This window comes from Musa acuminata, chromosome BXJ2-4 (assembly GCF_036884655.1).
Source record: "Musa acuminata AAA Group cultivar baxijiao chromosome BXJ2-4, Cavendish_Baxijiao_AAA, whole genome shotgun sequence".
NCBI lineage: Eukaryota > Viridiplantae > Streptophyta > Magnoliopsida > Zingiberales > Musaceae > Musa > Musa acuminata.
Window position 1 is genome coordinate 44,544,963 of NC_088341.1, and position 26,135 is coordinate 44,571,097.

The following is a 26,135-nucleotide window of genomic DNA, read 5'->3' on the forward strand; positions in this document are numbered from 1 at the left end:
TTCACTCAGCTCCCTCTATAAATCCAGTTGTTGGGTCTTGTGAGTGTGACACATTCCCACCGACTTTGTTTTCTTCCTTATTCTATTCCATGCATGCTCTCTTCTCCGTTCTGGTAGTGGGTTTTGCATGCTGCTTTCACATTTGATGTTCTTTTTCCTCCTTGTTCTTTTGTTTGGTTCCTCCTGCCAAACTACATCTGATCTGATGTTGTTGTGGGTTTGATGGTTGCACCTTTCTCCTTTTCTTTTGGTTTTTTGGGTTTGAAGTCCTATTATCACCTTTTTTGCTTTTTTGTTCTTTCCTCCTTTCTCTTCTTGATCTTTTGTGGGCTACAAGCTTCATCAGAGTGGTTGTTCTTGTAGTTTCCTCTGGTATGCCATTTCCAGGATTTTAGCTTCTTCCCTGTTGAAAAGACGGTTGTTGTAAAACCATCTTTTGCATGAATGAGCTTAGAGAACTTTTGATCTTAGTTTTTCAAGGGTTTGACCTAATCAGAGATGCCCATGCTAGCTCTCGATCATTTAGTCTTTGACTGCTCTCCATTGTCTTTCTTAGACTGTTAACCTAGTTATCATCCATGTGCCCTTGATCCCTCAAATACTCTCTCTCTCTCTCTCTCATGCTCCTATACATTCACACTTGTCTCTTGTGAAAGAGTTGAATGAAGGTTACATGAAAATGCCCAGAGGAATGAGTGAAGCTGCCAGCATGATCTAGCTCTGGGTGACCAAACACTCATAAACACTTGTGTTTATGAAGGTCAATCATTGTTAGGTCATGCTGTGCCAGCCTCACTTCTTCCCATCGTTGGGCATTACAATCTCCTACCTGAAATGAAGAACAAGAGGCAGAGACTAACTTAAATATGCTTTCCTTCATCTGATGCTTTACTCAGTCCTTTTTTGTGTTCTTCCTTAGGATGGCATTTAAAGCTCCAGTTCCTGAAGGTTGCCTGAATCTGCAAAGAAAAGCCACTTCACCTGCTGTTTCATTGATACCATCAGAAGAATGTTTTCTCTCTCATATAGAAAACATGGGGTTTTGTTTTTGGTTAGTGTATGGAACTCTATATCGATCGATTTACTTTGTTTCTTCGGGAGACTTCTCTGAGATTCTTCTGCAGTGACATGCTTGAGTAATCAAGATGTTATCATGTCTGTGAATCAACTTGTGTGATGAAGATTCTTCTGCAGGGGCATACTTGTGTGATCAGATGATACTAATAGCACATTCTACCATGCAAGCCAGCTTTAAGGAAGAACAGAATTCTTGACACATGAGAGAACATTACAACTTGCTTCTTGGTAATCTGCACCATTTCCAAACCAAAGAGTCTTTCAGGCACCATCTGGTCTTATCAGAAAACAAGAAAGAGCAGGAAATCTTTTATTTGTCTGAAAATAATTAGCACATACAGTTTCCAAGTGTCCTGCTCTTTCTAGTGTTTGCTTGTAATGACCATCACATAATGGTTTTTCCCAACTAGTGAACATTGTGGTGGCATATGCAAGTGTCAGTGTATTTTACAGATCAAATTCTATATACCAGTCTATAAATTCATGTGTACCAAGATATTAGATCATCTTGCCAGGTTTGTAAGCTCAGTTCAAACACATCCATTTCCAAATAAATTCTTTTTACAGTACTTTTTGCTAAGCATTGCATATTCCACTTAATGAAGATAGGCCTTTTTCAAATACCAATTTCAGACTATGAGAATTTATTAGAGAAACTCCTGAATGTAGATATGATATTGCTTCTGATCCTCCATAGAAAGATTTGTTTTTTTTTTTTGTATTGTAATCAGATGGAACAAAATGACTAGTTGGTGACTGTCCTTAATTTTGTTGAGTGATTCTTATTCCTTTTATATACATATAGTTTACCACTTGATTCACCAGCTACATTATGTATAATCAGAACTGATGCTTTCATTTTAATCCTGGTCAAAAGTAGAATCCACTTGCTGTTTCTTTTGACTTGTGCTCAATACACACTACCTAACTTTACATAGGTTTTTAATTCATGAAAGTAATTAAAATTCTATAAGTTTATACACAATAATAAATGTGCAGTTGTTTGGTAATTCAATGACTTTCTAGATTATTACAAATATAAATATACATATATATATATATATATATAGCAATCTTTTAACAAGGAAGATTGTTACTGTAATTAAATAGCAAGATCTGCATGAGGTTGTTCTGAGATAAACGCAAGCTTTAACATGAAAATATGAAGAAAAAAGGGGGGAAATTGATCAACTGTGTGTCTGGCCAAAAAGAAAAGAGAAAAGATATTTTTATCAGTTGTTATTTAGCTTAAGTTTGATAAGATATCATCACTGAAAAAGCTATGGATCACTGATAAATTGACAGAGAGATCATACAGTTTCTCCTCAGAGTTTATCACATCTTCTACCCAGCAATCCAAACAGAAGTCATTGAGTAAATCTTGGAAGATCTTATAAATAACCAGAGAAGCAATTCTAACATTTATGGCCTATTTTTTGCACAAGCCCCTCTTCCATTAATATTAGATAATTTCAAATTTTAGCTTTGTTTAGAAACAAATACTACTTCCAATTCTCAGATGCATAATTAAGGAATCATAGATGAATCCCTCAACTTGTGTGTGTGTGTGTGTGTGTGTGTGTGTGAGAGAGAGAGAGAGAGAGAGAGAGAGAGAGAGAGAGAGAGAGAGAGAGAGAGAGATTTGATGCTTGATCAGCTGGCAGTAATTTTGGTTACAGATTACATGAAGGGAAGCAAAGATGAAAAGAAGGAGATTTACTTATTCTGAAGAGAGAAGAACACCAAAGAGAAAGGAATGCACGAGGATTTAGTTGAAAGAAGAATTAGAAGAACAGGAACCAAAATCTAGTCACTGTTTGAACTGATGGTAACAAAACAAATCTCCTTCCATCATCTCTTCTTTTGCCTAAACACATTTTAATTCCCTTCAATCTTTTCTTTAGATTAGGAAACCTTGATCCAAGAGCAGACTTTTATCAGGCATATCACTTTCTTAGTAGCTAGAATTGGCTAGCTGCTGTTGCATGCTGATTTCACCATGCTGCCATATAGGAACAGCTGCTTTATGTACCTCTTCTAGGCAACTGACATAAAGGCAGAAATGCATGCTCTTCACATATATATATAGATATAGTTTATCAACATTTAAGTATGCAAAGTTTGAAAAAAGCAATGGCAACATGAAAGCAATCAATCTAGTTATCTTGTTTGAAATAATAATGTCAACCATATGGCAGCTATCATAATTATTTCAGGAGGATTCTTGCTCTACAATCATGATTGAGAGACATTAAGAATGATACATGGCATGAAAAGAAATTAGTGAAAGGTGAATTAGTGGATGATGTTCCTGCCAACACGAGATCAGAGAGGATAAATATGTACTGTTTCCACGACTCGAACCTTAACATTCAAGTTGCAAAAGAAAACAATTTTTCTGTGTCATCAAGGTTTGTCCTCATGATAATTATAATATGCTCACTCATTAGAGAGGTATGAACTTATTCCTCCCCCCCTCACACATACAAACACAAACACATATGTACAAAGAGAAGAGAGATCACATGTACTTGTTGATATGCTTTCCTCATCCTTAACCTAGTGAAGTGTGAACCTTGTGCAAGAAGAACATGCGTGTGCAGGCACTTTGGTCCCCTTCAACCATCATAGTTTTCTTTATGCTTAAACCTCTCTCTCTCTCTCTCTCTCTCTCTCTCTCTCTCACACACACACACACACACACACATTTCTGTTGTCTAAAGTAGGGCATTTCATTGAATGGGACATGCAGATACATGAAAGGTTCTCACCACTAGTCATTAGTGTAGCTCATAGTAAAGTTGGAAGCCTTAGCTGGCTTGTGCATGTATGACAACATTCAATGTTGTCTTTTGATTCTGGACCACCCTTTTAGGTTATTCTTAGTCTTCTTTTAGCCTTAGAAATCAAACCAGAAATCAAATAACAAGTTATCCCTCCCTTTCTCCATCTATATATTTCCTATCCCTACCTCCTTCCTCCTCCACAGTCACCACTGCCTCCTTAGAGGACAGCATCTCTCTCTCTCTCTCTCTCTCTCTCTCTCTCTCTCTCTCTCTCTCTCTCTCTGGATGTTTGTGGGGAAGTTGCCAAGTGATCAACAGTGAGGGTGCACCATAAGAAGCTGAAGCTGCCAGCATGATCTGATGACTCTATCTTCTGAATCTTGGATGAGGATATGCAGATCATGTTGCAGCTCCATCTACTGGTGGGAGCACCAGAAGAAAACAGAAAAGTCTATCCTAATTCCTTTCTCTCTTTAACCTAACAACCATGGTTTCATGAGAAACCTAACATGAACAAAAGGGCTGCTGATTTTGACCTAACTTAGCAGGTTGGATTCATTGATATGGCAATTTTTATTCTTTGCTGAGATTGTTGATACCTTGTGATATGTGGAGTGGATGGTTTTACTCTCAGTTTCTTGTTGGTTTTAGGATCTTGGCTTTGGAAGCAAACCTAGACATCCTTCTCTCTGAGTTGCTTCTTTTATATTCCATGCTCTAATGATTTGTTCTGTCTTCCATAATCATACTATGTTTTTTTGACATGGATCTGTTAAATCTCTTTTCATCTTTTCTCCTGTTTCATGCATACATTTAAGTGCTTATGACTTCATGACTGCTATATTTTTTAGCTCAACTTTAAGTTTCCAAAGATTTCATCCATTCAGATAACCGACTGTTTGCCTGACCTTGCTTACCAAGATTGGGAATCAGAAAGCTGTATGAAATATAGGCTTAACTGTGAACCTGAATGCAGATTTGACTTTGTCAAGTGCTTGTTTGAACCTAGCACTTAAGAACTCAAGCTTTGGAGTAGATTTCAACATTTTTCCTTTTCTTTCGAAGCTTTGCATGGTCAGTAGATTAGGTAAGCAGGAAGAAGACAGATTGTACCATCTTCCCCGGTTGCTTTTGGCTTCTCTCTCTCTCTCTCTCTCTCTCTCTCTTTGTGTTTGTGTTTGTTTTTAAAAAGGTACATATAAATGGCTTTCTTCTTTGAGTACTAAAGCAATGAACCCTTCACTTCAAGGATTCTCATTTGTGTTCATTTGTTGATTCTTTAACAACCCTCCTTCCCTTTGAACTCTTTTTCTCTTGCTTGTTGCAGTGTTTTGACTTGTTATCCTTTCCTTGGAAGTTGCATGTGAGCCAAGGAGTCCAGCCAGTGGTGTTTGTGGTGTCCACACAGCTATTAAAGTCCAATTCTGGTGGAGGACACATAGTGAGCTGTTCTGATTCATGCAGTGTTTGTCTCATGCAGCTTGGGTCTTGTTTCCATGTAGTCCAGAGCCTGTGAGTGAAACCTTGCTTAAGCTTAGCACCAAAATGGAGTGGCCAAATCCACAGACTGCAAAAGTCTCTTCCCATGGAAAAGGGATGATGAAAAGGAGACATGACTGCAAAGGGTAAAAGGAGTTGATACAACTGAGGAAAGTGACCACTTTTGGAGTATAAATCCTATTGAAAGGTGAAAGGGATATCTCTTTTCTTTGCTGATGTTTCAGACAGTGGTACTTTGGTTTCTGAAACTTTGTGGAACCATTGATGGAATCCAGAACATATTTATAAGCTAGCCTCTAATTTAACCTGCTAACCTGTGTTTGCATTTAAGATGTTTCTGTAAGACATACAGATCATGTTCAGTTTAAAGTATAGAAATTCATTGACAAAAGTTGTGTAAATTTTGTCAAATACATGTCATACATTTGATAGCCGAAGCAAAAAATGACAGATTGGCAAATGGTTTTCAACATATCTTCATTCTGATTCGATCATATCATTTATTTATTCTAAATGATTGATCCAGACATCTATATTTTTAAGGAACAACAAAAAATTTTAATGACTAGTAACAGTATCTTACTAAAACCATACATATTGAAGGATAATGAGCATGAATGGAATTAGGCAACACCATTCACTTTAGATTACTGACATTTGGATTGGCTTATATCCAGCAATGCTGCTAATGATAATAATTGTAGTGTAGATATAAGAAAATAGTCAGTTAGGTGATGCAATTTGCTTATTTTTAATTGAAAACAGGAATCTGTTTAAGGATGACTTACAATGGAATTAATATTTGCTCTCTAAAACAAGTTGAGGCTTACTGTGTATACATTTTAGCCAGACTACTCCAAGCTACTTTGGTACTTAACTAGCAAATATACTAGCATAAAAGAGAGTATGCTAGTAAACTTGGCGAGGCAATAGTACATATTTAGAGGAAGTGATCATCTCCAAGTTGATGGAGATGAAATGGATGATACTGTGAGAGGTCTTTTAGGCAAGGACCAGTTCTTCATGGATGATAGTTCTAGGTTGGTTGGTTGATGGCAACCTTACAGCTAAAAGGTATTATGGAGGTGATCCACAGGGACACAAAATTGTACCTTTTAGATCTGGATTTGGTTTCATAGTACCAAGTTGTTCTACCAGCATCATCCAAAAGAATTCAGAACCTTACTGTTCTTCTCATTTCAAGAAGAACAGAAAGAGCTTAAAGGAAATCAGATATTCATTTATATAGTTCTTTAGCTCAACTACAAATACAAAAAGAAAAGATTAATTTGATGGTCTTTCTTGCTGCTTAGATGTCCCCTCAAAATTTGGCTGCACTAAACATTACTGTCCTATATATCAGGAACTTGTTTCTGCATTCAGTGCTGCAGTTGGAAATTTAAGTTTCACTTCAAGATAAAAAAAAATTTAGCTAAAGAATAGGAAAAAAAACAATTAGTCACTTAATCTTATGAGAAATCTCATTTAACCTAGCGGAAAGTTATGTGATATGGATGATCTGGAAGCCATTTTTCGAACTAAACTAAATAAATCTCAGATTTTTATCAAATATAGAAGAAAATAATTCACATGAATCAATCTCCTAGCAAGTTTGATTAAGGGTCTAATCCAAGTATTTGGTTTGACTTGCTAAGCCCCATCATAAACATAGTATTAACTCAAAACCAACTAAGCACATCCCGACTGAAAATGGTGAGATTAGAGTAAATCCTAACAAAATTTGCAACACTAGAGATTTGCTCCTAATGCAAAGTGAATCATAAGAAACACATATGCAGCTAATGCAAAACCTACAGATTATATAAATATAAGTGCAACCTACCTATTCCAAAATTAAATATAAATCACTGAGGAAAACAAACCTTAATTTTAACCTACTTAAGACACCTAACTCAGCTAGTTGGTATTTAAATCTTGAATAGGGATGCTTGTGGTTCGATGGTCGACAATAACAACAATAAGTTGTGATGTCACATTTATTTGTCACAGCTATATAAATATTTTACCATCACTGAACTTTATAGAATATTATATGGATTATGCTGTTGAACAATCCTATTCGTTATCATTTTGATTTGAGTATGATCATTTGAAAGTGATCTTCCGCAAGTTCATATTTTTGCTATTGCACCTATAATGCTCTGCTGGTGCTTGACTGGCACGGTGGCATGGCATGGCAAGTAAATGTATGATTTCAAAGTTCCATGTGAAAAATCAGTTTGGCTCTTAACTCACAAAGATTGTCTCAAGAGACGAAGAAAAAGAAACAAAGTATGGTAGTATTACTCCTAATATTACCCCCTTTCAATCATGAAAACAATCTTTTTAACCATAGAGGTAACATTACTTAGATTTTTCTGCAACCAGGCTTATTAAGCTGTACTTTCAAATCTAAGATCATTCTGATCTCTTTCTATTTTTGTAATGAAATCATTTTCGATTTCATTCTGTCTATCCTAGTATCATTAATTAATCATCTTGTCTAATCATAATAGAAGGTCTTCTTTGAGCATAAATATACTACCTTTGATGATTTTTTTTCATTTTATCCTCTATCAAAGCTACACCAATGAAGCACAAAGATTTTCCTAACAAATTTTTAGTGTTCCCCAAAGAAACTGCATACTTCATTTCTGATTCATACAAACTGTCCAAAGACCTAAAATGAAAATTAAAAACAAAACATGGAATATATTCTGACATAGATCGTGATGTCTCGTGCAGGGGTGAGGCATCACTTTTATATAGGTTGTCCTTTGGGGACAATTTGATCCTTAATCCACATGTAGAATGGCACCAAGACATAATATGTTGCTGCAATCATACCCAAAATGAAGCGTATAAGGAAGGAAAATGGATTCACAGGCTTCTTTACATCTTCAGCTTTGGGACCAAGCTGCAGAATGAGCCAACAATTACATAACCAGACAACTGTAACATCTATATAAAGCATTACAAGGTGCATGAAAACAAACTTAAGTATGTAATCTTTTTTGACCAACTGGAAGACACTATGTCAATGTTCTCACTTCTTTATGAGAAATTGAGGAGCTCTACAATATCAAAAAAGGCTGATGGTTCATTTTCCCTCTTTTATGGGATGAGTTATCTAATGGATAACAAAAAATGACTAGTAAAAGTTTAATGTCTAGAAAAAACATAAAATAGCTAGAAAAAACCAAACAACGATAACCATTTTTTCCAAAGCAAAAAATGCTCAACCACATAAAACTAGGGTGTTAAATGTCCAAAACCTACCATTTAGTCACTACTCTGAATCAAATCCTCACTGGTCACTCTCCTCACAGAGCATTACTTGAAACAACTCATATTTCCCTAGGTCACAAATATCTTTTGCAACTATCTCAATCACATCTCAAGTAAATTACTTGCAATTCATCATAAATGTTGTCCCTGTCACAAAATCAATTATCTATATCATTGCTTAAACTTGCTAGAATTCTAAAGACATTGCTGTCCAGTGTTCTATTCGAATGAAACAACCAGTCTTACACCATAAGTTGTGCTAGTTGGCATGTGTTTATAATGGTCAAAATATATTGTGCCAAAAAATTATTAGCATGCATCAGGGCAATCCATGTCAAAGGTGCTGACATATAGCTAGACCAATTTGTTAGCCTGTACTGAATAGCATAAGGCACGCCGACCAGCGAAAAAATAACTGTGCTATGACACAAAAGGCATAGGCAATTCCCCATGTGATGAAATGACAGATCCTTGCTTATACCTGTCGTACAATTTCCTTTCGATGTGAAAAATGTTCTAGGGCTACATGGTGCAATAGATGCAACTGTCTATTTAATCATCCTACTTCATTGTAATTAATATTCTATTCAATCTACACATCTTTTCGTACACCTACTGTAAAGCATAAAAAAAGTTTACTTGCTTCTTGATATTTCCAAGCGTTCATTTTCATAATACATTGCCCTTTTTTTGGCACTTTACTAATGGAGTTGCTGTGATTTTTGTCTTGATCCTACTTATCTTAAAATCTTCGACTTCTAAAATTTGCCCATAGAGTTCATATTTAGATATTACCACCACCAACTAGCTCCAATTGATGCCACAATCAAGACATAAACCAACAAGGAACATGCCTTCAAGTATCCTCATAACAAAGGGAATTAGGCAAGGAGCTACAATCTTCACCACCAAACATATTCTTGATTATGTCAGTCTATGTTGTACAAAATTCATAAATTCATTCTCTTCTATAACCCAACAATTTAGGTGTTTAGAAACATTGCCATAATCTAGTAAAAATCATTACTCCAATATTCTCTGTTACTAGTTGTATAAATAACTTTCTTGTCTGATCCACAAAACAGAGCTGGTTTTGAGAAATATTGATATCATATCTGATATACAAAAAGTTTGATTGGTTTGTTACCCAGATGCACATCCAAATATATGACTAAAACATATACATGCAACATAATTTGCAGTGGTGGACATGATAAACCAGGATTTACTAAAAAATTGGTTAGTGCAAGGGTGCTTAAGATAATATACTATAAAGAAAGTTTTACCTGCAAAGGTGAATCACCAGATTCTCTTTTAACACCAGTGACAGAGCATCCCATGATGAGGCCATGACGACGGACACCGCGGTACCATTTCGGTCCAATTCTTTTCAATTTGACATCTTTAAAACCAGCCTTCTTGAACCACTCAATATATTCCTCTTCCTTGGGGAACAACATCCACATGTCAGCAAAGAAGCGTGAGAACCAGAAGGTTGGGTATACAGGACCAATGACACAGGCTAACCCTCCAAGTTTCAACACTCTGTATGCTTCCCTGATACCATGTTGAGGATCGGGCCAGCACTCGATACTGGATATTGATCAGAAAGCAAGCATTAACAGACAAAGAAAATGACATGCTATTTTAATGTTATTCGGTATGATCTCTCTGAAACTTAAAAGGAAGCAAGCTATGAGTAATAAGTTAACTGATGAATTTTAAACAAGAAAGAAAAAGAAACTTGAAGGTCAACTGAGGAAATTCTAAAAGTGAGTGGGAGAAAAGTTAATACCGAATTACAAATTTTGCTTAAGCATGAAAATTTCAATTTTTTTGTAAACAAGACCTTACCAAGATACCATCCTCTTGGAGCTCCATAAAAATTTCTCATATTGATTAAAGAAATAGCATTGTATTATCTTTCAAGATTTGGATTATTCTCACAAAAAATACAGTTGATATGAAATTTGCGAAAACAAATTTTTGGTTTCCTACTCGGCCAAGGAATTCACATATAAGCCACAAGTGGATCTTTTGTCTTTGAATTATCATAGCAGATCACGTCTACATGCATCTTTTATACTTAGGTTAAGAAGCACAAAGATTAAAACAGAAAGTACTAGTTTTAACATTTACTACAACTGCAACATCAGAAGTACTAGTTTCATTCCAAACAAAAATTTTATCAAACACAATGTGAACAGGTCACAAAAATCTTACCTTCCTGCAGAAATATACCGATCAACAGAGTCCGTTGGGAAGGGAAGCTCCTCCGCATCCCCCTCGATGATTGTGCATTCTTTCAGTTCCTCCTTCTGCCTCACCTTTGCGAGCTGGTGCGGTGACTGGTCAAGAATGGTGACGTTCTTGGGGTATACGTGTTGGACAATGCCCAATGTGGTGAATCCAGTCCTACCACCGACAAACAACCTTCAATCCCGAATCATATCGATCGGCAGGCTCAAGAGCCTCATCCCTCATGTCCTCAGTCCAATGCCCAGGGTTTATAACATGGTCATAGACGATGGAGAGGAATCTGTAGAACCAAAATGCCTCCTTTTTGTGCTGGATAAACCTGGGTTGAGAAGCAAGCCTGGAAGAGGGAAGGCTGCACCTTGGAGCCAAAGTTTTGGCCCTCATACTACCACCACCAAAATAGATCAAAGGGAACCTAGTTGGGTTTCTTAGTTTAGAGAGAAGACCCCATGAAGCCCAACCCAGTTGGGTTTCTTACTTTAGAGAAAGGGAGCAATTCGGCTCCCGGCTACCTTGAGCATATGGGAAGCCATCTATCGGTGAAAGAAGATACAGACTGCTGCTAAATGGGAACCTATAGAGAAGGAAGACTACCGGGAACTGGGTTTACCTGCTTGCCAAAGGATTCACATAGGGTACAGGGTACTGACAGAAGAGGAGCAGCTCTATCTCACACCACAGGTTTTGTGTTTGTGGCTGAGCTGTGTAATCCCTCCCCCAAAAAAACCAGAATGCAGTTCCAACCATTTAAAAAAGGTAAGTGTATTATACTTTAATTAACAGTACCACTCTCTGTCTCGTAAATTACTAATTATTACTCACATAAATGTCCTTACACAATATTGCATGTATATCCCCATTACATTAGCAATTTTTATTTTTGGATCTTAAATAATTCTATTTTTAATAATTGATAAAAGGGTTAGGAACACTTTTGATACTTCAATTTTTGTTTTTTGAAAAATATGGATAGACATAATTAGGATTTCGGTCCAAGCACAAATGGGATCGAGTTGACAATTTTCTTCAAATTTGTAGACGATCGATCGGGTGGCTTGAACCGGACACCCGAACCGGAAGGTTCGATTCGATCCAATCCTTTCATCTTCCAATCTTCCGCTCCACGAACGAATAGAGATCAGTTGGCACCAACCTTCTAATCTGTGTGATTTGGAAGAGCAAGATTTCACTTGAAGCACAAAAAGACACTGAGTTGATATCAGTACAAGAAAAAGTGACCACCTGTTCATCACAGAATTGTTGGGTCGGAATCTGTACATTAAAAGACAACAAAAAATAAATAATGATAGAAATAGGAGCAGAATGAATGATAACTCACAATCCATACGTTCGATATAAAGTTCATAAGTTGTAAAAACTAAGTCTTTGTTTGTTTTTTGCCAAGCAAGCAAAGTAGAAGTAGTTCAATATGTATGATCCAACAAGCACGTCCACCAGCAGGCGTTCTTACACAAGTCCTAACCAAGTTGATAAAAGGAAGAAAAACCATAATCTGATGCTGATAACTCAAGCTCTCTACTGAGTCATGCCTAGCCACTTGGAGAAGTTCTCAAACTCTGCGTAATCACTATCTGAGATCATAGTCTTATACCATGCCCGACCAGCAGCCTTAATTGCAGTAGCTTCTTCCTGAAAAGGGGTAAAGACACAGAGAAAGAAAAAGAAATAAACAATAACTCCACGTAGAATATATAATATAGCAGATCAAGTATTCTCGACCACTGGATTGTGAAACCACCAAGGCTCAAAATTAAATGGATTTCTGAGTCAACAATAGTTCAGCTGCATCTAGACTCGAGAATCAATGGAAAACACTAGACATGGTAAACATTTCAAGACAATGTTTAACACACTTCGTATTTATCATTTCCTTCTCTTTGTTATCTTTTTGAAAAGCTCATAACCCACTATAACAAAAAATCCAAAAATTTCCCATGAGAGAAAAAGCAAAAGGCTTAATGCATCCAACTTTCCAACCTTGCAAATCAAGAAATATAAACCAATATGTCAAGCTTCTTGGTCATGCATGTTAGTGTAGATGACATAATTCATATTAACTTATAATTTGAACTAAAATACTTTTGTAAAGAATTTAAACTGTGGTTGTAGTTGCCCTTGCTATGTTAATTAAGAAAGAAGAACTAAAGGTTTTACAGAGAGAATTTTTCCAAACAAAACTGCTACATTTCAAGAGTGTCATATATTACGATGTGTTAATCTTGATCCAGGTAGTCATTAAAAACTAGGCTGAAAGATCCAACTTAACTATAGGATTGGAAATTGGGGGGATGCAATAGGATCTATACCCAAATATAGAGATTCAGAACCTATTAGCAATTGAGAGATTCTATTGCAGGTTATTTTGCTAATTGTCTAAATTGTACCATCATGTGATTTTAAATCTAAATGGAAGCAAGAGTGCTTCTAGAAAGATCATGACTTTAGAAAAAAAAATTGAATAATCTGATTATAACACATCAGTCAACCTTATTCCATCTCTGACATCACCACCACTCCTAGCCTCTGTACTCTTAATCTAACATTGCTCCAGTTACTGTATCAGCAACTCCTAGCCTCACAATCTTAGTTGCTCTCATACCTCATTCTCTGCCCACACCACTTTCCCTGGCATCCCAATTGCTCATAATGTTGTTTGCTGCCACCTCACCTCCAAATATTGCCAGTTGGGAGCATCATCACCGTGCACTCATCATCGTTTCTTATGCATCAAAAGTCCTCTCAGGTTCTCCCCACCTTTCCATCTCATGCACAAGAACAGTAGTCTGTTGATCTCGAAATGGTCTTTCTATAAACTATTGTATATTCAATGATTTTGATTAATTATCAACATTCTCGGTACCAAATAGTTTATAGATGTAATTATTCTTAAGCTGAAAGCAACCATTGCACTTTCAGTTTTTAACATGCACTACTGTACATAAATTTTGTATTTGTAAAAAATTTAGGAATTCTGCCATTCTCAAGTCATTCAATGTCTAAGTCCTGCAAAACACTTTGGATTGTAGGAAGGATTTTGATTTTAACAATCTTAGTTACATAAAAATACCAAGAAAAGTAACTAATTAGCCTAAATATCTGCTAAGTTTGCTGAAAGTGTAACTTACACCACTAACCATAGCCTATTCTTAAACACCCCAGAGCATGCTGGACCTTTCAAGTGAACTCTTTGACTCAAAATCTAAAAGCTAAAGCATCCCTCGATGGAGTTAGGATAATTAATACAAAAACCTTGTTGTTTAAGCTTGATGCCATCACGCATAGTGCCAATACATCTTGCTTCAGTAAAGCCTAATAAAATTGCACATCCAATCTTGTTATGCAGTTTCATGAAATTTTACCTTGAACAAAGGACAAAAAAGCATAAAAGCAAAATCATAGTTTGGTATGACAAACAACAACTATTATTGAGCAAGGAACCATTCCAAAAAAATCCACCATAGTAATTGAATACAATATAAGTTTTATATACAATGTTTCAAATTCTACAATAAATAAATTTCATCTTAAACATCAATATCAAATATAAGAAGTTCATTACTTCTGGATCTAACCAAATGTGTCCTAGCAAATGGAGACATTCACATGTCCTCCATGTTTTTGTTAATTAAAACAAGCATATTTCAAGAACAGTGAAAATATTTGCAAGCACTAGAAATTGAAAAAGCTCATACTAAACAGAAAACAGGCACTGTATCTGAAATATATTAACAAAATATCAACTGAAGCAGCTTAATACTGACAATATACCCAAATAAAATAGCAAAGCGACGCCAACAAGATCAATTCCAATATGCAGGACAAACCAACAAACTAAATAATAACTAAGATAACAATACATGAATAGCAATACCTTCTTAAGCTCGGTCCTCTTCTTGTCAAGCTTCTCCTTCTTGGCCTTGACACGCTGTGCCTCAGCAAGCAGAGCCATCCTCCTGGCGGTCTTGGCATAGGGGTTCAGCTTCAGCAGTGTGTAGAGATTCTTCAGAGGGTTCTTCTTTAATGTGTGCCTCTTCACCTCCTTCTTGATAGGCCGCACCACCGACTGCACCTCATCGGAGTTGATGATCCTCGACAGATCAGCATTGACCATTTTTGGCCTCGGCAGCACATAGCCCTTCTTCTTCTCAGATGGTTTATCAAAGCTTCCGAACACTGAGTCCAGCTTCTCGAAGGCTGATTTGGTCCAGATGATGAACCTGCCGATGTGGCCTCCCGGAGCCAGCTTCAGAAGGTTTAAGCGCTCAACGTTGGCAACGTCGACTCCAGGAATATTGCGGAAAGCTTTGACAATCTTAGAACCCTCGGTGCTATAGACGATCAGGGGCCCCTTGCGCGAGATGTAGCGGCGATTGCGCATTTTACCCTTACCCGGGCGGATGCCCTGGCTGTCCTTGGCCTTTTCAGCATCAGGGAAGGCGCCGACCTGCCTGAGGATCTTAATGGCGGCTGCGGTCTTCTCTACGCCCTCAACGGAGTCAGACACCACAAGGGGAAGCTCCGGGACAGACTCAATGCGGTGGCCGCGAGCGAGGACGAGAGAGGGGACGGCCGAGGCGGCGAGAGCGGAGGCGACGGCATAGCGGCGCAAGTTGATGTTGACGCGGCGATGCCAGCGGCGCCAGGTCTTGGTGGGGGCGAACATGCGGCCGCCACGGCACATGTTGCCGAAGGCACCCTGGCCGGCGCGGTGGGTACCACCGCCAGGGACGCGAGGGATACGAGAGACGGCGCGACCAGTGCCCCAGGACTCGGCAGAGGTCTGGTGTCCAGCGCGCTTGGAGACGGCGTAGGGCTGGCGGCTGTTTTTGGAGAGGTTGGCATGGACAAAGCGGACGACGTCCGGCCGGATCGGAGCCTTGAGAACGTCGGGGAGGGGAACGGAAGCAGGAGAGTCGGTGGCCATGTCGCCCTCGAGGGCCTGGACAGTGACGAGAGGGCGGACGGCGGCGGCGGCTGCCATTGAAACGAGGACGCTAGAGTGAAGCCCACCTTAGGGTTTCAGAAAGCGGTGGAAGAAAAAGACACGGTAAATGGTTAACGACCTTATATACGAGCGTCGCGTGGGTTAGGCTTTTGATCACGGACCGTCCATCGTATTTTGATCGGTCGCGCACTGTCCATTGTAACATGCACTCGTTATAGAAATGGTTCAGGCCCATGAACTGCCATTACCATTCATCTATGATTACATGACGAATGAGCTCCCGATATTCTTTTTAAGTCACGATAATATTTAATATTATGATCATAATCTTAATAAAATTAGTAATACTTGGATTTATTATTTTAATAAGGTTTTTGGTAGATATGCAGAGTCCTTTCTCTTTTATTTTAAGAAAAAATTTAATTCTAATATATTTAGAGGGTCAGCTCAGACCTTGAGTGAGATAGCTTAGATCATAGAGACGATGGCTACTCTTACGTGACTCCTTACACTTATCCGAGACCATTACCTCAATGATAATATATTGATTAACCATTTAAGTACCTCGAGTATAATCATCGGTGATCTATCTATCAATGACTAAAATAGACAAAAGAGCTTGAGCAGTATCATGAATGTATATATTATGAGTTATAGATGAGCATCAACTATACCTCGGATCTGATTTGTGAATCGAGCGGTAAAGTTCGTGAGTGTTTCTTTCTCCCTTTGCTTGAGTTTAAGGAGTGTTGTTGCTGAAGACCGAGGGTGTATATTCTTGAGGAAGTAGAGTTCAAACCCCCTTGCTAACTGTACAAATGAGCAGATGGAAAGTGACTTTAAGCAAGCATACAATTATCGTATTATGCCTCTTAATGTGGTCAGGAAGATACAGCATATTAGAGCGTCCAATGTGCTATATAACGATATTTAGGCATGAAAAATTATAATGTGTCACATCGAATCGACATTACCATCGAATGCCTCTAAGGACGAGAGACAAAAGTGTTAGTGAACCTTTACGCCATAGTCGAGGTGTCAACATGGCTCGATTCGATTGACGATATCTTGGAGCGTCTTGGGGACGAAGGTCTCGATTGATCGGGTCGTGCTAAGATTTGGTGTGGATGCTCTACTTTCAAGAACCCATCCGCCTTTGTTGCGCCTTGGATTCCTGCACACCAGCCTGGGTCAAGATGGGGTGATCCCGATTTCAGCCCCCTCCAAAGCTTAAGCTAGTAGGGTTATCATGTTTGTCTGATGCCCCTCATCAGACTAGCGAGGGGTTCTTATTGTAGCCCCCGGGAGGTCGACCGTACGCGGCCTTTGCCGACATTGATCCCTCGAGGGGCGAACATACCTTCGGATGTCTGTTGCCTAGGATATGTAGGAAGGCGCAATGCAACACTGTCCCGAGCTTCCCGGAACAGTCATTGCTGCAGTCGAACTGGTCGGCACGACATCGTACGACACAGAGAGAGGACAACTGATGTCCCAGATTTCTAACGGAGCTTCTGTCGTTGCCTTGTCTCTTCCTCCCAAGTCCCCATACTTGGGTTGACATGGCAGGGATCGAGCCAACGTAAGGTAATCCATAATATGCCTTATCAAAAAGCTCATTGAAATTGGTTCATTCTATTCTTTTGGGTGAACGACGATTGACCCAGAGTTGGGTCGACCAATGCTTCTCATTTTAACTGTTGAAGCTTTTATTGCATCTCCTTCAAATATCGATCCATCTATCATAATTGGATCCATAGGGAGTCCTCCATTAACCTTGTTGACTAGGCATCGAATTCAAGTAGGACATACTAAGGATAGTGTGTTTCGTTGAATTCCACGATCGAAAACTAGGGTGCCCTCCTGGCTAGTGGTTTGATAGACCTCGGGTGCTTCTAGGATCTCGACATCGCATTGAATCAAGGAACCTTGATGAGTTCCGGTAGCAGTGGAGCCAGCAATTATAGGTGAGCTTATGGCACCACTTATTGGGGCAACCAGGGCAAAAGTGTAGCGATGGGTTGTATCATACCTATTAGCATATGTACTTATTGAGTGAGATTTAAGAACACCACGACAATGATAAGTAGGTGGCTTATAGCTACCCCTATGCGTAAGAGACCTAGATCATTGAATAAGTGTTAATATCTCATCGGTGTCTGCATTGAGGTGGATGCACTAATGTGAAAAAAATAATAACCGCTACCCCCATAAGATGAAAGTATTGTGGGTCGAGGGTAATGCCACTTCACTTAAGTGTTCATTGAGATGATTGGTGGGATATTGAGCCTTTATTTTTAGTGTAAAGAATGTTGTTATAAGAAGGTGTCATTGATGTTTTGGTCAGCCCAACGTGGTTCTGACTTATGTGTATAAGAATATTCAAAGTGTAGTCGATATTCCTTTGAAATGGAAACGTTGAGTTCCTAAGCTATCAGTTGTAAGAAGATCGAGATCAAGAAAGATTTTTAGACTCGATCACTTTGATACTCAAGTTTGTAACTCGAGGTAGGTGAGTCTTGTAACATTTAGTTAAAAGTGATCATTCGTAATTATGTTAAACATTGAACTTTTATACTTGATAGTGATCGAATGAAATATTCTATAAAATATTTTTTGAATGGGCAACCTTTAACAATATTAATTTGACCTTTGTCCATATAGGCAATAAGAGTGGAGCAGCTCAACTTCTTCCGACTTATATGCCACTGGAGGATACACGTCAAATAGTAATTGATCAATGATATTTTTTTTATTATCGAGCATAGTATTCATAATAATATTATGATAGTTCACTATCTAAAGATAAAGAACCATTTTGGTTATCTTTAAAATTGATGTATGATTGTATTTCTTAAAATTTCATTAATCTTGCTCTCAGCATAATGGATTTTTCATCAAACTTTATATCTTAGATTTACGAATGTATTTCTTCCCTGAATTCTTCTTACTTAATCAATGAAAAAAATCTCTACTTACTTCAAGAGTCATGGGCGATTAGACACGAGATTCTCTCTCTCTCTCTCTCTCTCTATATATATATTTATATAATTATGGTTCAGCTCCTCTCATATTTGATAAATCTATGAACATGAAACCTCTTTCTCTTTTTTTTAGATACATTGATAATATTCTCTTGTGTCTTCGGGCTACTAAAAGTTCTATCGTATTGTTCTTGATATCTTTCGAACATATAAATTTTTTACAAATCAATGTATTAAACTTGCCAAGTCAGAATTTTTTTTCTTCCAAATACTAAACCTGATAGAAAGCATAAAATCTACTTATTTTTTTCATGTTAGAAAGGGTCACTTCCCTTTCAAATACTTAACTGTAGAAGAATTCCTCCTTCTGCCTTCAATGGCATGACTCAACAAATGGGAAGCTGAAATGGGTCCAATCTCTCCTAAGCTCTTTTCTCATGGACGAAGCTCGCCCATACCCTACGGCAGTTCGGTTCTCTACGCAACGTAATGACAATGTCAAACACCATCAGAGGTACGATCCTGCCTCCCGCAGGCAGGCACATCAGGTAACACTAAACTACCCTATAAATACCCCCGAGTTCTAAACGAAGAGGGGGACACTTCTTCACTAGAAAAAACTCCCTTCCACATCATCTGACTTGATCGTCGGAGGGGTCGGGTCGAGCTGCCGACCCGACCTGTGTGCAGGAACGAAGGCGAGGTCGCACCTTCTCGACGCCACGGCGAGGCTCCACTCCCACACTACATCCCATCCGGACTATTACAACCGGCCACTCCGACTGTCCCGAGGAACGCCGTGCGAGATCCCCCGCATTCGGACCCGAACCAAATCGCGACGGCCCCGAGGCCTCCGCATACAGTTGTTTCCCGCAACAGGAATTTGTCTCAGCGGTCTGCATCTTATTTATCGAGACACAGTCATCTCCCCCAAGCATGTGGCAGACCCTCATTCCATGCAGCTTCCATCCCAAATTTGATAGCCAACATTTAAGCCCTCCGGCGATCAGTGTCCGGCGCAAAAGGCTCGGCCGGCAAGGAGACTTTTCAGCGCAAGGATCATAGCAGGTAGTCGCCTCTCCGGTCTCGTCCTGCGAAGTAAAGGAGAGCTAAACCCCCCGAGTAGGTCGCCGACCTCTCCAGCATTAAAAGCCTCAACAGAGAGGAGAAGTCTTCATGGAGCGTACTTAAACTGTTACATGAGCATTTTACCTTGGTCCTTTTCAGAGAGAGAGAGACAGGAGAAATGGTTGGCCTTCGGAGCTAGCTTTCTTTTTGTGCTCCGACGAGGAGGATGGATACGGATTGGTTTGTACTCGACCGACTTTTGCAGTGATATATTTTATCTTAAAAGGAAGAAACGTATGAGGCGTCGCCCGTGTGAGCTACGTCAGTCAGGGCTCAGCATTCACCTCTACGGCACTCATAGCCTGGGCGGTCCATCTGTTAATTTAGCTGGGACCCACTTGAGCGACCGATAGAAATGCGAGAGTGGCTGCTGGACGCTGACCGGAACTAGATAGGCAATCTTGCACCTCGGTAGCTCCGTCTCTCTCTCTCTCTTATGAACATTATTATTATTAGTTACGAAGGCTTTAGAAAGGAAATCCTCTTCTTCGTTTGCTTTTGCCCGCCGTCGATCCAAGCATCAGGCAAGAGAGATGGCCCAAGCGCTCCGCCTCCTCTCTCCGCCCACCACCAACCCATCCATCCCCAAGTTCTCGGTCCCCGCAACTCCGTGGCGCCCCCTCCCCTCCTTCCCCCGCCGCCGCCCCCGCGCCCTTCGCGTTTCCGCCTCCCTTCCCCCGCCCGATCTCGGCCTGATCTCCTCTGACGGTGGCGTTGGCGCTGGCGCGGCCATCGATGTGGACGCTGTGACCGAGGCTGAGATGAAGGAGAACGGGTTCCGGAGCACGAGGCGGACGAAGCTGGTGTGCACGATCGGCCCCGCCACCTGCTCCGCGGAGCAGCTGGAGGCGCTGGCTGTCGGCGGGATGAACGTGGCGAGAGTCAACATGTGCCACGGGAGCCGCGAGTGGCACCGTCAGGTCATCCGACAGGTCCGCCGGCTCAACGAGGAGAAGGGGTTCGCGGTCGCCGTGATGATGGACACTGAGGGCAGTGAGATCCACATGGGTGATCTCGGCGGCGCCGCTTCCGCCAAGGCCGAGGTGAGGTTCTTGGACCGGTTTCTTGTAATAAAGACGCTTCCTTTTCTCTTTACATTTGGGTTGTCTTATTCCAATTTGGATCTTAGACAATGCACAGAATGAAAATGGGTGAGATCTCGGCAATGATAATTTTGGGAGCTACAGAGTTTATTCATGTCCTTTTACATTTGTTGGAATATTAATCGTCGCTTATCTGTTTGTTAAAACTCATTCGACTGATATGTTGACTTGTAAATTTGTTAAGAAAATATAGATGAAGATTGTACTCAACAGTAGAGTGCAATAGACAAAATAGTACTCAGATTAGCATGCTCTAGAAGTGGAAAAGTTCCAAATGCTGGAGAATTACTAATTTATAAATATAGCCTAGCTTAATTAACTATAGAAGTATTTGAGATTGAATGAGTAATCAAGAAAAATAAATAGGAAAAGGAGGGGGCCAAGTAAAAAGGAAAGAGGGTCAGAGAACTCTTCACAACAAAATTCAGGCGAATGGTACTGGCCAAACCCTTTCTTCCTATTTCTGAAAAGGGTTCGGTAAATAAATGAATATTTACTGCCTCTCTCTCTCCCTCTTGTGAAGATCTAGTAAGTATGTGCATATCTACTGTATGTATGATTCATGCAGCAGTCAATCTGGAGTTCTCTTTCATGTCAATCATACCTCTATAACATACTTTCTCATGCAGGATGGTGAAATTTGGACATTTAGTGTGAGAGCTTTCAACTCGCCTCTGCCAGAACGGACCATCAATGTGAATTATGATGGCTTTGCTGAAGGTTGAATACTGAGAATCCATTGTTTTTTCTTTCTTCCTCGAGGAATTTCTACTTTTTTGGTTAGGAACCTTTTCTGACCATCATTTGGTCTCTTAAGGCTGTTTGTGCCTAATACAGATGTTAAAGTTGGTGATGAACTTCTGGTGGATGGAGGAATGGTTAGATTTGAGGTGATTGAGAAGATTGGGCCTGATGTAAAGTGTCGTTGCAATGATCCTGGGCTGCTGTTGCCACGTGCAAATCTTAGTTTCTGGCGGAATGGTAGGCTGGTTCAGGAGCGTAATGCCATGCTTCCTACAATTTCTTCTAAGGTTGGTACATCCATATGCACCCACTCAATGGCTCCTTTTGAAAACTTCCAAAATTCAATCATAAGTGCATGCGTTGCACACTTGTTATCAAGAATCTCCTAAGTTACTATTTTGGATTGTGTTTAGACTGAAATCACTTAATTTTAGAAGAGCTGCAGATTGCATTTTAATCTCCCTTCAGTATTAATAATAATATTCAATGCTTGACTTACTAATACAGTGGGTACAAGTTATTAGTACAATCTCAATTACTAAAGTCAAGAATCAAAGTTTGCCATCAATCTCACACAAAAACATTACAGCCTTTTCTGACACTAGAGAAGCACACGCATGAAGTTTCTTCTGTTTCTTGTCAGTGTTGTTCATCATTCTTTGGTATCTTGTCTTGTTTAAGTAAATTCTTCATAATGTCAGGTGTCATTTCAATCTTGGTTTACAGTGTCTCACTCTATTTTGGCTTTTTTTTCTCTCACATTCTCTACTGCAGGTTCAAAATTATTATGTGGTGGCTGCATTCATTATTGCACATTACTAGATTATCTCAACTTGAAAGTAATTTTCTGAAGCCACACTTATTGATGCTGTTGAGCATCTTGATCTTTGTTATGTTAATTGCATCAACTAGGTGTTCATTTCAACAGTGTATAAACTTATGAGCATTTAAGAAAAAATGTTACCTTTGTTTATGTTGTATTATAGTTTCACTTTTGATATAAATGATTTTTTTTTTCTCTGACTCGGGAACACTATGCAATTTGGTTTAGCTGCAAAAAGTTATTTAATGGGACTTGCTGGACTACAACTTTGCACTTGCCACTGTCACATCTGAAATAGGAATATCTCGAGTGATGTTTTTGTGTAGCTGGAAATTTTGTTTGCATAATCTAGATAAATGCAAATACCTATATATAAGCTTAATAATAATTTTAAGTGCTCCGGAAGAGTGAAAGATTAGCTAACTCTGGAAAATGCTTTCATTAATCTGCACTACATGCACTTATGATTTTGATACATGCAGGATTGGCTTGACATTGACTTTGGGATTTCTGAGGGTGTAGACTTTATTGCAGTATCCTTTGTCAAGTCTGCAGAAGTCATTAATCATCTCAAAAGCTATATAGCTGCACGATGCCGTGACAAGTAAACAGAAAACCCTTACCCTTTTTCCTTTTCTTATTATTATTATTTTGCTTTATAAACCAAAGAAATTGCTAGTTTAGCTAATAACAGAACATATTTTTCAAGGCATTTTTTTCTTTTCAAAGTGATCCAAGTTGTAGACCTTTCTGTATACTGCAAACGTGCTCCTGCTGATGTGGGGTTTGGGAGGGTTAACGTACGCAAGCAACCTGATACGTGTAGATGTTATTTCTAATTTTCTATGACTCCAACTCTCATCACCCAAGTTACAAAAAAGGCATATGTTCTTGAAATCCATATATGTGAATCTACTATCCTTGATGATGGCTAATAAAGTGATATCAGAATTATGGGATCTTTTTGTGTTCAACTGTGAAATGGCAGAAAATATGTGCTAAAATTGCATCAGTTTTTGTCAACACCTTTTTCTTCTTTTTAAATGTCATATTTCACTTCACTATCTACAATGATGATTGATATTAAATAATTATTAATTGTCATGGTGGGGCTCTACAAGTCATGACTGAAGGAAGATTAATATGATATGACTGAAGTCATGGTGGGGCTCTACAGTGGCTACAAGTTATTCAGTTCTACATTCATTCTGATGCTATCTGCAATCAAGAAATCTTTCTGATAAATGTTACAAGCTTAAAAGAAATATGAATGAAACCTCCCCTACCTTTTTTGACTGTTTGTAAACCCACTCTTACTTGCACTTTTATGTGATGGCTTGCAATTACATATTCCAGCGAAATTGCAATTATTGCAAAGATTGAGAGTATTGATTCCTTGAAGAATCTGGAAGATATCGTTCTTGCATCGGATGGAGCAATGGTAGCGAGAGGAGACATGGGTGCTCAAATTCCACTGGAAGAAGTCCCTTCTGCTCAGCAAAAAATTGTTAAGCTGTGCAGGCAGCTAAACAAGCCTGTCATTGTAGCTTCGCAGCTTCTGGAGTCTATGATCGAATATCCTACACCAACTAGAGCTGAAGTTGCTGATGTTTCAGAGGCAGTTAAACAGAGGGCTGATGCTCTGATGCTCTCGGGTGAATCAGCTATGGGCCAATATCCAGAGAAGGCATTGACTGTGCTCAGAAGTGTAAGCCTACGCATTGAAAGGTGGTGGAGAGAGGAGAAGCACCACGAGGCGATGGAGCTTCCAGATATTGCATCTTCTTTCTCTGACAAAATTTCAGAGGAAATCTGTAATTCGGCTGCCAAAATGGGTTAGTATCTTTATGTTCACTTCTGCCAAACTATATTTAGCTACATCATTGGCCATCCCAAACTATATTTAGCTACATCAATTGCGTTGATTTCTATCTTGTACAAAAAGAATTCCTTTTAGCAATTTCATTCTCTTCCTACTTCAAACTTGAAAGTGCTTCTTAATCACTTAGCGATGTAGTTTATCTTACCACGTGTCCTTCAGTTTTTTTGGCTCTACATTGATCTTTTCATATCGGGATTGTTATCTTAACATCAAATGAGCAAATTTTAAGGAATCAATATCTGTACTCAAACTAATGTCAGACTCCTGCTACTTCTTTTGGTATATTATAACATATATACTCCTGATAAAACCGACCTATTCTTTGTGATTAGAATGGCAGCCATTAAACCTTAACATCTGCTATATCAGTAAAAACTTGGTTGTATGTCTGGCAGTATTAACATTGATGGTTCACATAATTGTGGTCATAGGATAGCTATGAAATTTAGGAGAGAGAGGGCAACAGCTTCCTGGATACTGTCTTGAGCAAATTTATTCAAAGATCAACTAAGAAGAAAATCATAAAAAGAAAAAACCGAAATAGGAACAAGAATTTCCAGGAAGAAAGAACATATTTCTTTTCCTTCAGTTAAAAGTCTGTATCAAACTTTATCATTATAAAACACATGAAAATTGTTATTACACACCAGTCATACCTTGAAATATATTCTGGTTTGGAGCAGACTATATGGCATTCAGCCTTCAGTCCAATGGCACCATTGTGTATGATTCTTATAGCAAGGTTTTCTTAAATATGGTTAACACACACCTTTTGCATGGTCGAGATAATTATTGCCTTAGCTGCCCGCCATGTGCAGCAGTTTTCTCTTTGCATAAGTTTGTGTGTAGTGGCTGTTCTTTTTTCTTTTGACCCAGCTAATTGTGACCTACAGCCAACAACTTGGGAGTGGATGCACTCTTCGTCTTCACAAGAACAGGTCACATGGCCTCTCTACTTTCGCGCTGCCGCCCTGATTGTCCAGTCTTTGCATTTACGTCCTCGACATCTGTGAGAAGGCGATTGAATCTTCTGTGGGGTTTGATACCCTTTCGGCTTAGTTTCTCAGGCGACATGGAGAGCAATCTTAACCGCACCTTTTCTTTGCTCAAGGCCAGAGGAATGATCCAGTCTGGTGACTTGGTCATTGCATTGTCGGATACGCTGCAGTCTATTCAGGTGATGAATGTACCCTAGGAGGATTTTTGCCTTAGCTTGTCCCACGTGATGTATGATAAGCTGCATATGGCGAGCCTGTTAAGATAGTCATTGGCTTTGCGGGCTAATAATTTGTTTCCGTACTCTGTTGTCTCTTCTAGATTATTCATCACGGCTGATGTTTTATGCTTGAAATTGTGATACTTGACCTTCAGCTTGCATATTTCGATCATGTAATTGCTGTTATTAAGTATTTGCCAGTAATATTAGTGCTCAAGTTTAGTTGAGCAGGAGATCCTACTCTTAAATTTCAGCTCATTCTGCGTGCCTTGTCTGCTTATAATCTGGTAATACCGGTGATCTGTTAAAAATGTCACATAGATTGAGATTGACAGCTTCCTCTTACCATGATCTGGGAAACTAAGTCCATTGCATTTTT

The 26,135-nt window shown here is 39.1% G+C and overlaps 2 protein-coding genes, 1 long non-coding RNA gene and 1 pseudogene across 3 annotated transcripts; 2 read left to right on the forward strand and 2 right to left on the reverse strand.

Moving 5' to 3' along the window:
* Window positions 1–4,041: 4,041 nt before the first annotated feature.
* LOC108952540 (uncharacterized) lies at window positions 4,042–5,835 on the forward strand. The gene is made up of 2 exons (XR_001977581.2): window positions 4,042–4,411; window positions 5,191–5,835. It is a non-coding gene; the product is annotated as an uncharacterized LOC108952540 (long non-coding RNA).
* Window positions 5,836–7,416: 1,581 nt separating this feature from the next.
* LOC135611171 (2-methyl-6-phytyl-1,4-hydroquinone methyltransferase 1, chloroplastic-like) lies at window positions 7,417–11,610 on the reverse strand (annotated as a pseudogene).
* Window positions 11,611–12,234: 624 nt separating this feature from the next.
* On the reverse strand, window positions 12,235–15,973 carry LOC103982489 (large ribosomal subunit protein uL4). The gene is made up of 2 exons (XM_009399426.3): window positions 14,803–15,973; window positions 12,235–12,560 (listed from the first exon to the last, which is right to left on the reverse strand). Exons 1-2 carry the CDS (start codon window positions 15,910–15,912, stop codon window positions 12,447–12,449), a joined length of 1,224 nt encoding a protein of 407 aa, XP_009397701.2. The 5' UTR covers window positions 15,913–15,973; the 3' UTR covers window positions 12,235–12,446.
* A 4,479-nt stretch (window positions 15,974–20,452) lies between these two features.
* On the forward strand, window positions 20,453–26,009 carry LOC103982488 (pyruvate kinase isozyme A, chloroplastic). The gene is made up of 6 exons (XM_009399425.3): window positions 20,453–21,031; window positions 21,721–21,811; window positions 21,929–22,122; window positions 23,141–23,262; window positions 24,015–24,493; window positions 25,434–26,009. The coding sequence occupies exons 1-6, from the start codon at window positions 20,522–20,524 to the stop codon at window positions 25,733–25,735; spliced, it is 1,698 nt and encodes a 565-aa protein (XP_009397700.2). The 5' UTR covers window positions 20,453–20,521; the 3' UTR covers window positions 25,736–26,009.
* Window positions 26,010–26,135: the final 126 nt, after the last annotated feature.